The sequence below is a fragment of the Montipora foliosa genome, chromosome 3 (genome assembly GCF_036669935.1).
Source record: "Montipora foliosa isolate CH-2021 chromosome 3, ASM3666993v2, whole genome shotgun sequence".
Lineage (NCBI taxonomy): Eukaryota > Metazoa > Cnidaria > Anthozoa > Scleractinia > Acroporidae > Montipora > Montipora foliosa.
The window spans coordinates 27,373,290-27,387,351 of record NC_090871.1 but is presented as its reverse complement, the minus strand read 5'-3'; the positions used below and the strand labels follow the sequence as shown (position 1 = coordinate 27,387,351).

The 14,062-nt window shown below is 38.5% G+C and overlaps 1 protein-coding gene across 3 annotated transcripts in view; it reads right to left on the bottom strand.

Moving 5' to 3' along the window:
* Positions 1-635: 635 nt before the first annotated feature.
* LOC137997216 (sodium/hydrogen exchanger 9B2-like) overlaps positions 636-14,062 on the bottom strand; it is a 13,612-nt gene continuing 185 nt past the window's right edge. The window contains exons 1-9 of one of the 3 annotated variants that reach the window (XM_068843090.1): positions 12,860-14,062; positions 12,505-12,746; positions 10,978-11,153; positions 10,418-10,527; positions 9,397-9,549; positions 7,644-7,752; positions 6,793-6,929; positions 1,854-1,934; positions 636-1,038 (exon numbers count right to left, since the gene is read on the bottom strand). The exon at positions 12,860-14,062 is cut by the window's right edge and continues 185 nt beyond it. In XM_068843090.1, the coding sequence (XP_068699191.1) occupies positions 856-1,038; positions 1,854-1,934; positions 6,793-6,929; positions 7,644-7,752; positions 9,397-9,549; positions 10,418-10,527; positions 10,978-11,153; positions 12,505-12,746; positions 12,860-12,886 (1,218 nt within the window). In that variant the 5' untranslated portion in view covers positions 12,887-14,062 and the 3' untranslated portion in view covers positions 636-855. Of the gene's footprint in view, positions 1,039-1,853; positions 1,935-6,792; positions 6,930-7,643; positions 7,753-9,396; positions 9,550-10,417; positions 10,528-10,977; positions 11,154-12,504 lie in introns of all 3 variants that reach the window. The other 2 variants (XM_068843091.1, XM_068843089.1) reach the window with 2 other exon arrangements.

The window sequence follows — 14,062 nt, the reverse complement described above, 5'->3', positions numbered from 1 at the left end:
TGCGAGGATCATAGCTTCACTTGATTTCAAATCCGCACTTCAATGTACTGTTCATTTCATTTATCATTTCGTTCATTGATTCATTCATCACGGGAACAAATGAATCCACAAATGACCAGCTCCCAACGTCAGTAACTTCACGGTCGTACCGGTATCGCGAGATCACGGATTCGAACCCCGTTGAAGTCCTGAAATTTTTAGGCGTCTGCGCGCAATTGCTAAAATTGCGTTCATAACTCGAGGATCATGATAGCGTCACTTGAATACATAACATATATTCGGAATGACTAAGACAAAAATTGAAAAAGGCGGATTTAAGCCCTATTCATTGCAAGGGCCTTTTTTTTCTTGGATACCGGTAGTTATTTTCCTAGATACCGGTAATTCGGCGGTGGTAGGATGAATGATGTCCCAGGAGGGGCCTGTCATAGTAACTACATCTTACTAACCAAATTGCGGGGCCGAACGGCAAGTTAATAAAAAAATCTAGATTCCCTGAATCGCAGACGGGATTTCTGCCGCTTTATGTGTCCTTCATATGACAAGTCAGTTTGTTGTGCACCACTTAGTCAAAAAATGGTTGGATACTGATAAACGGAATCTTGAAGTGGTTTTTCTGTGAATTCGGCTTTGCATATTTCTCTATCATGCGTTTATTGGCTCAATTTCTTCACTTCCTTTAATTACATATTTGTTCATGAAGACTCATATATTAAGTGTACATTTAAAATATCTGAACATCACTCACACAGATTTGTGTCTTTCTAGGTGTATTGACATTAATTGACAAGGAGCACGAAGCCAAAAAAAAAGATGACACTTCATAAAGACATTTGAAAGGCATTGCATTTTTTTTCAGACGCTACTTTCGAGAACTCTGTTTTCTTTCCTTTCAACTTTAACCCCAGGAGATTCATGAAGAGCGCTGTCGAATTCCTCTCGACGGCTTCGATGTAACATTCTTGGTCCAGCTACAACAATTCCGATTGCTCCAATAGGCGATGTTATGAGAATAACAAGGACAGCAATCGTCAAAATCTGTCATAACATATGAAATAAAACAAATCAGTTTAATAGGTAAGTAAAGTTACGTTAACTACCTGTGCTAGTGATAATGAACTCTTCAGAAAAGACGATGACAACGGGTACACCCCCACCCCGAGGGGTAAGCCCAACCAGAAAAAAGGAAGGAGGTATTCGCCGATTGAATTAAAACAATCCTAAAGGGCACCAGAAGCTCGTTTTGTTGTTGTCAGAAGCAAAATGTTTCCAACTAGGAGTCATATCAAAACTTGATGACGCAAGATCGACACGTTAACGTGAACGAAATGGTATAATCGCGAAATTACATATATTCAACAATTATTCACCGATATTCACCGAGCCTCAGGTGAATAATTGTATATTAGTGTAATTACATAGGTGATTATTTGATTATTTGAAAAATATCCATTTTCTTTAAAGCAATTCATTTATTCGTCACCTCAACAAAACGGCTTGCGGCCATTTTGAAAAAACCGCTTACACTGTAGGTGACTATCGCGTAATGATCACCTCAAATGTAACCAATCAACGCTGAGAATTTTCAATAATTAATTCAAGTAATTATACCAGAAGCTCATGACCTTGAAGCGTTTAACTCTGGTTCAGAGCTAGTTTTTTTTGCGTTTAAACATTTCCTTATTTGGATGTAACGTAGCTCTCGCATTTTACCGCGTGCAGCTTCGATCTTATTTTTGTCCATATTTGGGCACAAAATTGGTGTCTTAGAATCCCCAGCTTTGTTCCAAGGAAAAGAGTTGCAAATTACACGCTTCGTGTGTCTCTGATTACACTAAATATACATATTCAACCTGTATTCCATACTCTTCTTCAATCTGTCCACTGAATCCTTTCTGTCGTGCCATGTCCAAGGAAACAGAACCAATGGCAGCCTGAATCAATTAGGTAAAGAGACAAATTAAAAATTATGGTGATAAATGGGAAAAGGTCACGAGCATTTATATGTGAATCACAAGGAGAGCAGTGCAAGGTGTTTTTTCTTTTATTGCATTTCAACGCAAAGTGATTGGCTGAAATATCAGGTCATGTAGCAGATTTCGTGAGGTAAAATTTGATTGGCTTGCTTTAAAGAAATCGAAAATAGGAGACCAAGGAGTAGAAACGATGACTTAGAAATCAGACCAATAGCAGTTGCTACAATTTCAAAAAATAAGTAACTTGCGAGAGCTGATACACTGCCCAAAAAAATCTAGCGCCTTTTTTTTACCGTTAGAGGTACAGTAACACAATCAGTCAGTGTTAAGTCCTACCTTTAAGGTGGCTCAAACTGGTTTCAATAATTTGGAGGGAATGTGCTATTAGAAAGATTAACTCTACAACACCTTTTCAGTTATGGTACCATATGAAACAACAATAATTGCTTAATAAGACGCACAAATTGGTGTGACGTAATAAAAAACCATGGCAACAAAAGAACCATCTAAAAACGCCCTATATTTTGTGTTTAAACGCTTGCACAGTATCTCAAAAATCAACTTTGGTGACCCCCATTTTTTATTGCTGAAAAGTGATTAGCAGGCTAAGACAAAACTCTCTGCAAAGTTTAAAAAAATTCTGTGGAGCGGATTCAGAGCCACTTTAAAATTCTTCAGTTGCAAAGGTGGCTATGAATCTGCTCCAGAGAATTTTTTTAAACTTTGCAGAAAGTTTTATCCTAGACTAATATGCGGACAACGACAAACGCATTTTTGCGATGTTTGTCCGCATTTCAATCGCATAATGCTATGTAATAAGACGTTACGATCTATTTTTATCAATTGTGGAAAATGTCACTTAAGCAGCGACAACGGCGACTACAACGAGAACGTCACAAATTTGCATATTGAGTGGGCAAAAACAATAGCACGCCCTGCACGTGCGTTTTTCACTTTTGTCCATTTCTTTCCCGTCGTCTGCAAAACAACAACGTGAAATAGCCAAATTTGAGGTTTAATGAAAGGACGTCAAAACATGAATATAAATTTTCATTTTCTCCCCTAAATTAAGCGCCCTTGCGACCAGTGTCGTTCATGAGGAACTATCAAACATTTCATCATATTAAAAACGTTCAGATAATCTGACCTGCGATTGGGCGTTTTTTCTTTAGAGAAGGGGCGAAAAGTCCCTCCTTGGCCGAAATGAAACGTAGGGAGCAAGGGTATGATTTCAGGCTAGAAACAGTCACGAAGTGATTACAATAACAAGGTTAAAAAATTATTATAAAAAACGTTCACTGGCTATATACAGTTAAAAACTTTCGAGCTTTCGGCTGTCAGGCTACAGCCTTCAATGGAAATGAATGGAAAAAATGATGACAACTACAATACATACAAAAATAGGTGAGAAAAAGAATATAAAAACGGGAAAAAATATTTGTCAAAAAAAAAAAAAAAAAAAAATAATAATAATTTTTCTTTTTTAAAAGAATGGAATATTGATTAGGGAGCGGCCTAGAATTGTTATCTGCATGATCTATCGAAGCGGTGTGCCAAGATTCCAGTGCCTTGCGGGTACGAGAAGAACCCTTGTCAATCACTTGGGAATTTTTAAAGTCAATAGAGTGATTTGAAGACCAAGCGTGTTTAGCGATGTTGGAGCCTCTTGCGTAAGACTTCACATTCCTCATATGATCTTTTTTTCTGGTTTCAAAGAATCTGCCAGTCTCGCCAACATAACTCCATGGGCAGTCGGCACAAGATATTTTGTAAACCACGTTAGGTTGAAGATCGATCGGAGGGCGGGACTTAGGAGAGGGAAACTCCTGTTGTAAAGTCTTGAATGGCTTGCTGACAACTCGAATATCATGTTTTTTAAGGAGTCTAGTTAGAGGCTGAGAAATGCCATTAATATAGGGGAGGACTGCATAACTGGAGAATTCGGAGGGTGCAACCTATTTAAAAAACTGGAATCTTGGCACACCGCTTCGATAGATCATGCAGATAACAATTATAGGCCGCTCCCTAATCAATACTCCATTCTTTTAAAAAAGAACAATTAGTTTTTTTTTTTTTTTTTTTTTTTTTTTTGACAAATATTTTTTCCCGTTTTTATATTCTTTTTCTCACCTATTTTTGTATATATTGTAGTTGTCATCATTTTTTCCATTCATTTCCATTGAAGGCTGTAGCCTGACAGCCGAAAGCTCGAAAGTTTTTAACTGTATATAGCCAGTGAACGTTTTTTATAATAATTTTTTAATATGTTTTACCCTGGCTACGGTTCTTCTATTTTTAAACTATAACAAGAATTTATATTGTGAGAGGATGTTTTCGTTGCCGTCGTTGTCGTCGTTGCTTGTTAGAGAGTAGGGAGCTTACGAAACGACGACGCCAACGGCAACGACGCCGCTACAAAACAATAGGTTTAGTGAGCAAAAACAATGGCTCTGCACGCTCTGCACGTGCGTTTTACACATTCGTACATTTCTTTGCCGTCATCTCCTAAATGACGACGTGAAATGATCAAATTCAAGGTTCTGTGGAGGACGTTAGCACATAACGATGAATTTTCAGTTCTCTCTCCACGCTTCCAACTCACTCATACCAGTTTAATTCCTCGACAGTTACCACACATTTTTAACGCGAAACGACATGAAATAGTTTCGTAGTGATATGAATAACGCGAACTCGTATTTTAAAATGAAGTCCTCGTAGCCGTCGTCGTCCACGTTTCGTAAGCACCCTACCTTAAGATCTACGACGGCGACGGCGGCGACGGCGGCGACGACGAAAACGTCACTTTACAATTTTAATACATAACTTTGCATTATCACAAGTCTTTCGCGATTATTCCATCTCGTTCACGTCCTACAATTTGGGCGAAGTATCCTAAAAAGAAATTGCCGGGTTCGACGGGTTTCAGATTGAAAATAGAGCCTCAAAGAAAGATTTTTTTGTTGCATGCTCACGTTGTCGCCAACACCTTAGGTGTCGTCGTTTTGCAGAGAACCGCTCATCTCTAATGTGAAAAATCATACTAAGGGACCGTTGATTTTTATGAGGTGGGGGGGGGGGGGGGAGGGAAGGGGGCTGGTGGGATTTGGGGGGGAGGGCATGCGAAAAAAACTGCTTTCGAGGGGGGCATGCCAAAAAAGATAAGGGAAAAAGGGGGGTCACGTGAAATGTTTTAGTAAACTTTGAAATGGCATAATATTTTAATATTTCAAAAATGCTATAGAACAAACATAGGAGGCAGGATACAAATGTTCCTTCTGCTTTAAAATAACGTTGACGACAACAACTATTTATAGCCACTAAAGAGAACTTTAAACACTGTTATTTTCTCATGCAACTCTTACTGGCACTCATCTTCATCTTCACTGTCGTAGAGCTCTACTTCGCTGCTTGTGCTGCTACAGAAGTCACTTTTCAGCAATGCTTTAATTTCAGTCAGAGTGTAATCTTCAGGGTACATTAAGGTATAAATATAGTCTCTGACTTGCTGCTTAAGGTTGGTGGTGATTCTGCTTCTTGCAGCATTGGTGAACTAATTCCCTTCCAAGAGCTGTGCGATGTATGGCCCATCTCGTCTAAATAACGATGTGGCAACATCCTCAACTTTAATACACTCTTCCGGGACGGCCAGCCTAGGGGGGTACACAAGGCATTGGGGAACATCACTGGGGAAGAGAATTAGACCATGGAAATGGCAGGCTGGTTTTATCTGACGCAGAAAGCGTTGCTCCATTTGCAGATAATTGTCAAATCAAAGTTTTGTGGTGGATTATCTTCAGCATCTTGTCGTGCTGGAATTTAAAAGGAAAAAGAGAGCAGAAGAAAGGGCAAAGGAAAGTAGGGAGGCAAAAGATAAATCACATGAGGATTATCCTTCGACTGAGCTGTGCGAAGATGTAACGAAGCTTAAAAAGCTACCTGTTCCAGAACTAAACAAGTACTTAAACCACCACGGGCTGAAGCAGCATTTGAAGAGCAGTAAGAGTGAGAAAGTAAAGGCAATTGTAAGACATTCATGCTTGCAGCAGAGGAGCCTTCTCAGACCTGGCCAACCAACACTGAGAAATGCCAGCGCATTGACACTAGATGATAACAGGGCAAGCGCTGACAGCAGTGAAACCGATGAAAGTGACAATGATGAGTATGACAGTGACGCCATCGACTCTGGGGGAGATGACTCAAGTGATCTGTAGTATAGGGATTGTAAATATTGTCTTCATAGTGAGCACAATAACGTGAAGTAGGGGAATAACAGAGAATATTAAAAAAGTTAAAATCTTGAGAGGGGGGTTATTTTTTTTGGAGGATGGGGGAGTCCATCCGAAAAAATTACTGCTATAAGGAAGGGGGGGGGGGGGGGGGAAACATGTGAAAAAAATTGGTAATGAACGGTCCCTTAGAAATATAAATGTGGTTCTGTGAAGACAAGTTAACAGGGAAAACAGCTCACTTACGGTCGCCGTCCGCGTTTCATAAACGTCGCGTGCCTGAGCTCCCTATTTTGGGCGGAGACGATGTACAGTGTAATCGAAAGTTCATAGCAGCGACGACTGCGTGCAAACAATCTCGAGTTCTATTACGAGAGCCACAGCTACTAATGTACCGATTATTTATTTTGCACCCAATAGGCCATTTCCGAGTTCATGTCTGCCTCCTCTTCAAAGCGAGTCTAAGTTTTTCAGATGGTAATTAGTTCTACCTTACTTAAGAATAAAAACTAATTTCCATAAAAAAAGGAGGCAGATATGAACTCGGAAATGGCCAAAATATATTTTAATCTATTTAGTTTAGAACCTACCTGTACTGTAGCTTTTGGCAGCCATGAAATGGCAATAAACAGCCTCTCTTTTAAGTTGAGGTCATTTCCAAGTAAACCGAGATAGGTAGCGACGAGTCGAATTATCAGACTGATGACAAGATTTGCGATGCCCATTCCTGCAGAATAAAGAAATAAAGAGACAGACAACATTAGCAAATACCAAGCCAAAGGGTCCTGACGCCCTTATCAAGTTGAGAGATGATAAAAGTAATTGTGAGAAATAAAGTGTAGCTCATGGAGGATTTCAATGATAGATATTATACTGTATATCTGAATATATGCAATTTCACACAAATAGCCTTGCTTAGATAGAATTCCAATGGACATGGAGACCAGGTGACAGTATTATTAGCATTATACATTGTACAATAAACAGTCAAACGTACCTCCAAGCAGTTATTGTCACCTTGTCTCATTCGGATAGGGTTCTGTCCCAATACAAAACACAGGTCACAAGCCACAAGTCATTTTTTTGCCAACACAGAAACAACCCTAACCGTTTATCAATGCTAACATTAGGCCTAAAAACTATTGTTTAGGCCTAAGGTTAACTTAAATGAATGTTTAGGATTCTTTCTGTATTGGTAAAACAATGACCTGTGACTTGTGACCAGTGACCTGTACCTAGTGTGACATTGCATAAATTATCTCTCATTTAAATTTTCTGAGAGTCACTTTAATCATCTCTGAACTTAGCTTCATTTTATTGTTGGTTTTTGCTTATGCATTATCAAACCTACCTGTATACTTACATAAGCAATAAATTTAAACAATAAAGAGGTTTTGGTTTTGTAGTGAGCAATGTCAAGTATTTTCAGAATGAGACTCACCAACAACCTTTGTGTTCATGTAAGCTACACTGACTTCAGCCCCAACAAGACCAAACAGCAAAGGTTCAAACAACTGCCAAACAAGGGACATCACCATAGCAACTGGAGCCTGACCGACAAAGACAATTAATAGATATCCCTTAAAACAAGTTACATTTTATGCTTTCAACATATTTACAGAATAATTTGAATAACGTAATTTCCGGGCGATTACCCGCAGGTAATGTGTTAATTTTTCTGCAAACAGTTCTTGGTGCGGGTTATAGGAAGGTGCGGGTAATGTGATAATTTTTAAATCGTCCGGTATAGTTTTAAAACCGTAAGAGGAAAAATATAAAAGTCATTAATGAAACTGTTCCTAAAAACTGAATATTGCCTTATTTATCCCACTTTAATTGCCTAACAAACTTAAATGTTCTCGATGAAAACCAGTGCAAATTGAAAACATGTCAATAAAAAATCGTTCGCAATCAAAATCGTTTATCACACGTGTGATCTTACTTTCTTACTTTGCTAATTTCACAGCTTCTTTCTTTGCTTAGTTCTTCTCCAGATAATAAACTAATGCTAATAGGAATACTCTGCATTTTTTCACTCAAGTGATTGGCCACAAAACAGAAGGAAGCGTTTGCATTTGAGTTGACCAGCAGGATTTCTGTTGGACACCAACAAGGCTGCCGGGTGTTTGTTGAGGGGCACAAACATGGCAGCCATCACATCATCTGAAAACTGGGAACAGATTCATACTCTGGCAAATGGGGAACCTCTTGGAGTGAAGGGGTCAACAAATTTTCACAATTATTATTATTGTTAGGCGAAGGCAACGTGAATATCGGTGAATCAAAACTAAGACACTTTAGGTGATAATTAACTTTGAAAAATATGCATTTTCTTTATTTAACAATAATATTAATTTTTTCGTCTGACTGTCTATTCCTCAAAATGGCTTGCGGCCATTTTGAAGATTATCGCATAATAATCACCTCAAGGGCAGCCAATCAGCACAGAGAATTTTCAATAATCATCTATGTAATTATTACTAAAATGGAATGTTCCTGGTATCCAATAAACAATGCAGACAACTAGAAAAACAAAGTATAACCGATTGCCTGAAAAGTCAACTGTAGTAAACCTCAGCAAAACTTGGTCCTTAATGCACAATGAAAAAAAAAAATTTTTTTTTGAAAAAAAGAAACAGCTATAAGCACTTTAATTCCACATTCAAGGCCAATCCTGGATTACTGGAAATTTAAATTACAGTCTATTTACTTTTAAGGCAGGCTTCCTTGGGATTTTTAGCCTTTAATTATGCCTTTCATATAAGCTTTTTCTTTCCTTCAGCATAAAATTGTGTTGTTAATACTCTTTCAACATGCAAGATTCAAACCTTGTTATGTACTACTTAAAAGCGGATAAAAGTTAATCGGCCTTTGACCAACTACAGTGCAGCCCCAAGGCTGTTGCCTAACAGGAGCCTGGTAGCCTGGGGCTCCCAAAGAATAGCTCTGGGCGCCTTAATTTTTCACAGCAACACCTTTCACTTCATATGTTGGGCTCCTATTTAAGTTCTCAGCGTTTAGCTCTGAGGGCCCCTTTAAAATTTTCTTAGGCAGCAACCTTGAGCCCCTGAAGATCAAAGACTTTGAAAAGAGAAAGAAAACTCCATGCACATGTAGAATGGCACAAAAAAATAATGCTCTCTTTCACACTAGCTTGTAATAACAGCATACTTGGTTTTACAGTAACTGCAAACCTTTCCTATGGGAGTCCATCCATAGGCTGCAACTGTTGACATGGTTAGCACACCCAGAGCTCCTGCACCAGAGAATTTTGCTACATTACTACCAAAAACAGAAAGAAGTGAAAAACACAGCAGTATCACAAGTCTGTTGTGAGGAAGATTAACCTGTAGAGAGAGGCAAAAAAATGTGTCCATATTATACCGTCCAGAAAAATCTAAGAATGTTAAAAGAAACTACATGTAATAATAGTATTATTGTTTTTTAAAACCAACAGATGGAGATTTAAACATTACTTTTTAAAATAAGCTCATTCAAAACAGAAATAATTATCTGTAAAGCCTTGCCAAAGAAATCAACGTGCAACAACTGCCAGCAAACTACTGATCAGAAGCTGGGACCGTCAAAAAAATAGTCACACTCTTACATTTTAGTAAAATAATATAATAATAATTATTAATTACTAAAAGTGCACATGGTAAATGTACCTTAAGTACAATGTCATGTAACTACTACAAACTGTATTTGCTATCAACAGCAATTTGCAGCCCTTTATACTTTGAGGAACCCCTCATTGTACATGTACAAATTGCAACAACAACAGTGAAACGTTAATTTTACAAACTTCTGTAACTGTCCCGATAAAGTGTACCCTAAATCTCTCATCCCTTAATAACACTTTCCTAAACAAGGATCTCAGTGTAATTTTGTCCTATGTCTGATCGACATACAGTATAAGGCCAAAAATTACAAACCAATGAATTGAATGGTGTCTGATACTTGCATCCTGCAGACCTCAGGCTGCAGACTAACCCTAAATCACAGTTATTGAACGCTAACCATTCAAAAATGGGTGCTTAGACTTATAAATACTGTTTATCAGCACAAGTTTTAGGTAGTCTACAGTCTGGAATCTGCAGTCTCAGCAGTCTGCAGTTATCATGGACCTTGAATTGTAGATGTATCACTGAACATGATGTAAAAAACTACTTTTCTACAAGACAATCACAATGGAAAAGAGATTCTTGTATGTACATTTTCATTCTTGTTGGGAATGAACCAACACAGGACACCAACAAGACATCCAACAGTGATACCAAGTAACAACTCGATTGGTCCTCGAAATATGCTGAATATCAAATTACCTAAAAGAAGAGAGAAAAAGCAATAATTTATCATGTCATTGATGATTCATGTTTTGAAATACATGTAGCATCCCATCAAGTGTCTGCAGCGTGTTCAAGCATTCATTCTTACATTTGCACAGTACCTTGTGAGATTGTCCACACACTACACCTCTTGTTAAAGATGCAGTTTGTATAATTATATAAAGAGACCTCTAGATTATAACAACTTTATCGGTGTCAACAATTGCAGACTGCAGATCGCAAACCGCTGACTAACCCTAACCTAACCCTGACTCACATTTATAAGTGTAAATAAGTGTTTCACAGCGCTATTTGAAATGAGTGCTAATTAGACTTAAATGCTGTTGAATTCAATGATATTTGTAGGCAATCTACAGTCTGGAGTTGTCATACACCTTACATGTATTTTTATCAGCAAACATAATTCGAACTGCAGGCTACACTGACCTGAATCAAATGCTATTCCAAGGCAAACTCCAAATGCACTTATACAAAAAACATTATCAAAAGATGCCGCTGCCATCACCAGAGTAGGAATCCCTTTGTTTACTCCATAATGTTGACCTTGCAATTCAAGCAAACATGGTATCACCACAGCAAGAGAAACAGCAGCTTGGACAAAACTGATTTCAAGAATAAAATTTGAGTTGCATGGATATATATTAACCATCCAAAACTTTGTATGCATAAGAAAGTATGTAAGTGCTTCGTCACTCCACTCAAGGGTTTCAATATTAATTATTAACTTGGTGCCTGGTTGGAGTAGAGTTAAACCGACTATTGTTAACCCATTGACTCCCAGGGGTTCTCCACTGCCGAGTAAAATCGTCTGGCGTTAGACAAAGTAAAATACCAAGTCTGGCCGCTTTAGGCCGGTTTGGATGTCAAAGGGTTAAATTGTCAAAATGAATTTTTAATTTTAGGTTTTAAAGAACGTCTTTAACTCAAGGGCTCCTAAGAGTGAAACTTTATCTAGATTTCACTTTTTTTGTTTGCCAGACGATTTTACACATAATTAGAGGAACGGGAGGGGGGAGGGGGGGGGGGCTCAGGAGGCGGATGGGTACAGTACATATGTACAGTATACGTTGCAGTTCAATATTTTTCCTAGTTCATGATGGGATTTATTTTATCTATAACATTTGACATTGGACAATTGTACTCTAAAAAAAGTCTGGGTGCTCCAGAACAGGAGTGAAACCAGTATGAACTGGTGATTTCTAGTTCTGGTGCTAGTGAGCTGCAGGACAAACTCATGGAGGCTAATGGCAACCCAAAATCATTTCAATCCAGAAAAACCATAAAGTTTTATAGATCTCCGTTGAAAAACTAATTTGCACTATCTTTGCTATTTGCAATCAAAAACTAGGAAAAACCCTTTCTATCATGGTTACAATAAATTATTCCCAGCCTAAAGTGCAATGAGCCAATTCAGATATGATGGTCCAGCTCATTGCGGGTGTAAAACCTAACTGGGCAGGGTAATCCCCTCAAACAGATGACAGGTGAGTGATGAGTCCAATATTATTTGAGGCAATGGTCACAGGTGGTTTTCATTTTACGTCATCGCTGCCCTGTTGATGGAAGAAAACAAAACACTAGCTCCTTTTGTTCGTCCACTGCAATTTGTACATGTACATTGTTATCCGTGTCTCACTAGAGATTGGTTGCAAACCACCTATAGGTTACAATTGGCCTAGCTCTCCATTTGGACGTCAGAGATCAAGAGAGTCATCATGCGCAGGCAGTTGCCGCCACATGGTATATCTCATGACTCCCTCATGGAAAGCTTGTGGATTCTATTATGCCAATACTTCAGATGACTTTAATAAGCCAGCTTTAAAATGAAATCGTTTTTACCGTATACGTTTCATTTGTAAGTTTCTGCCTATGATCTACAGAGACTCGGTTACGCAGAATTGTATGATAGTGAATATCTATGTACACTGCACAATGCAGAAATATCAAACTTACCCAAGCTGGAAGGCCCAAAGCCACTTCATGTCTAACAGGAAATGCACAAGAACCGCGGCAGAAACTGCTTCAAATATGCAAGGAAGAAACGCTAATCGAGCAAGAGTAAACTTCAGTTTTCTTAGCGCAGAAGTATTTAATCCAAGACCCGAACGAATAAGAATTATCACCAAAGCCATGCTCCGTAGAGTTGAAGACCAACGCTTGTCAATGGAACGAGCCAAATTAATCCCTCGAACATTCTGCAATAGAAATCCCGCTAAGAGCATACCCAATAACGGTGGAAGGCGAAGATATGGAATTTTACCCACTATAAAACCGAAAAGACTAGCAGAAACTACAACAATGTATATACCAAATATATTTCCGCCAGGTAAAGCATCGTTGCCAATTATTGACCACAACACAGCCCATATCAACAGAACAATCAGTCCGCGAGTTAAAAAGCGGCCACAAAACCCACTTGGAGGAACAGTTAAGCCGGCTGAAGTCAAATGCTCCTTAAAAACTCCATTTTTGTTCTTCGGTTTCGAAGTGTCTCCATTTCCAATTCCATGTGTTAAAGAATCCGTCAGCCTGGAGGTATTTTCTTTGTCGTCCATGGTACTGCTGAAGAAAATCAATGACTGAGCGATGTAAATGCGGGCATCAATAAAAGCAGAAATTCTGGAATCCGGAATCCGAAATCCGGAACCTGGAGCCAGAAGCCAGAAACCTGTTCTCGAAAGTCCCGAAACTTTACGGGCTATTTTGGGGTGTCACATTTCCCTCTGTATCTCAAGAACGGAGAGGATTTAACTCGCCAAACTTCACAGATATGTTTCTTTTAGTTGGCTTGAAAACATGTTAAAAGATCGGCTTTCCAAAACAAGCTGTTGGCAGTTTCACAAATGGCTTTTCGGGCCCGAAACGTTTTCAGGACTTTCGAGAAACAGAAACCAAAATTATCCAGAATTTGCGAGAATTGCAATAATATAACCACTGGATAACTCAAGTTGTTTTGCTATTGTTTATCCGGTGGATAGTGATTTATCCATGAATAGCGTTATCCACCTTTCGAACAATGGAGGTCTGGTTTCTTGTGCATCTTTATTAGCATCAAGTCTTCCAATTGGTAATCCTCGTAAATAAATGATCATAATCAAAATTGGCTTATTGTACGTGGTGAACTTTACGTAAAAGTAATAAAAGTAGCTCAATGTTGTACCCAATTCAAATCTCCCGGGGTTGAGATTCTTGGTGTGTTGTATTTGCATTATAATAATATAGCATTCACATTTAAATGATGATGCAAATATCTGGAAAAAAACGTTTTATTCCCAAAGGGTTTGATTCAGCCCCTAGCGCTTTTCACGGTTAGTTTTTCTCATTTGCATTACAATGTAATGTAACGTGGATGCGAGGTAATTTCGGACTATTTTGTAGTTTTAACCCGAAATTGCCTCGCATTCTTGTTAGATTACATGGCAATATAAATGAGAAAAACTAACCGTGAAAAGGGCTATTTCGTCTATTGTTTATTTCTGGCAAAACTTGGTTTTAAAAGAGGCACTTTTCC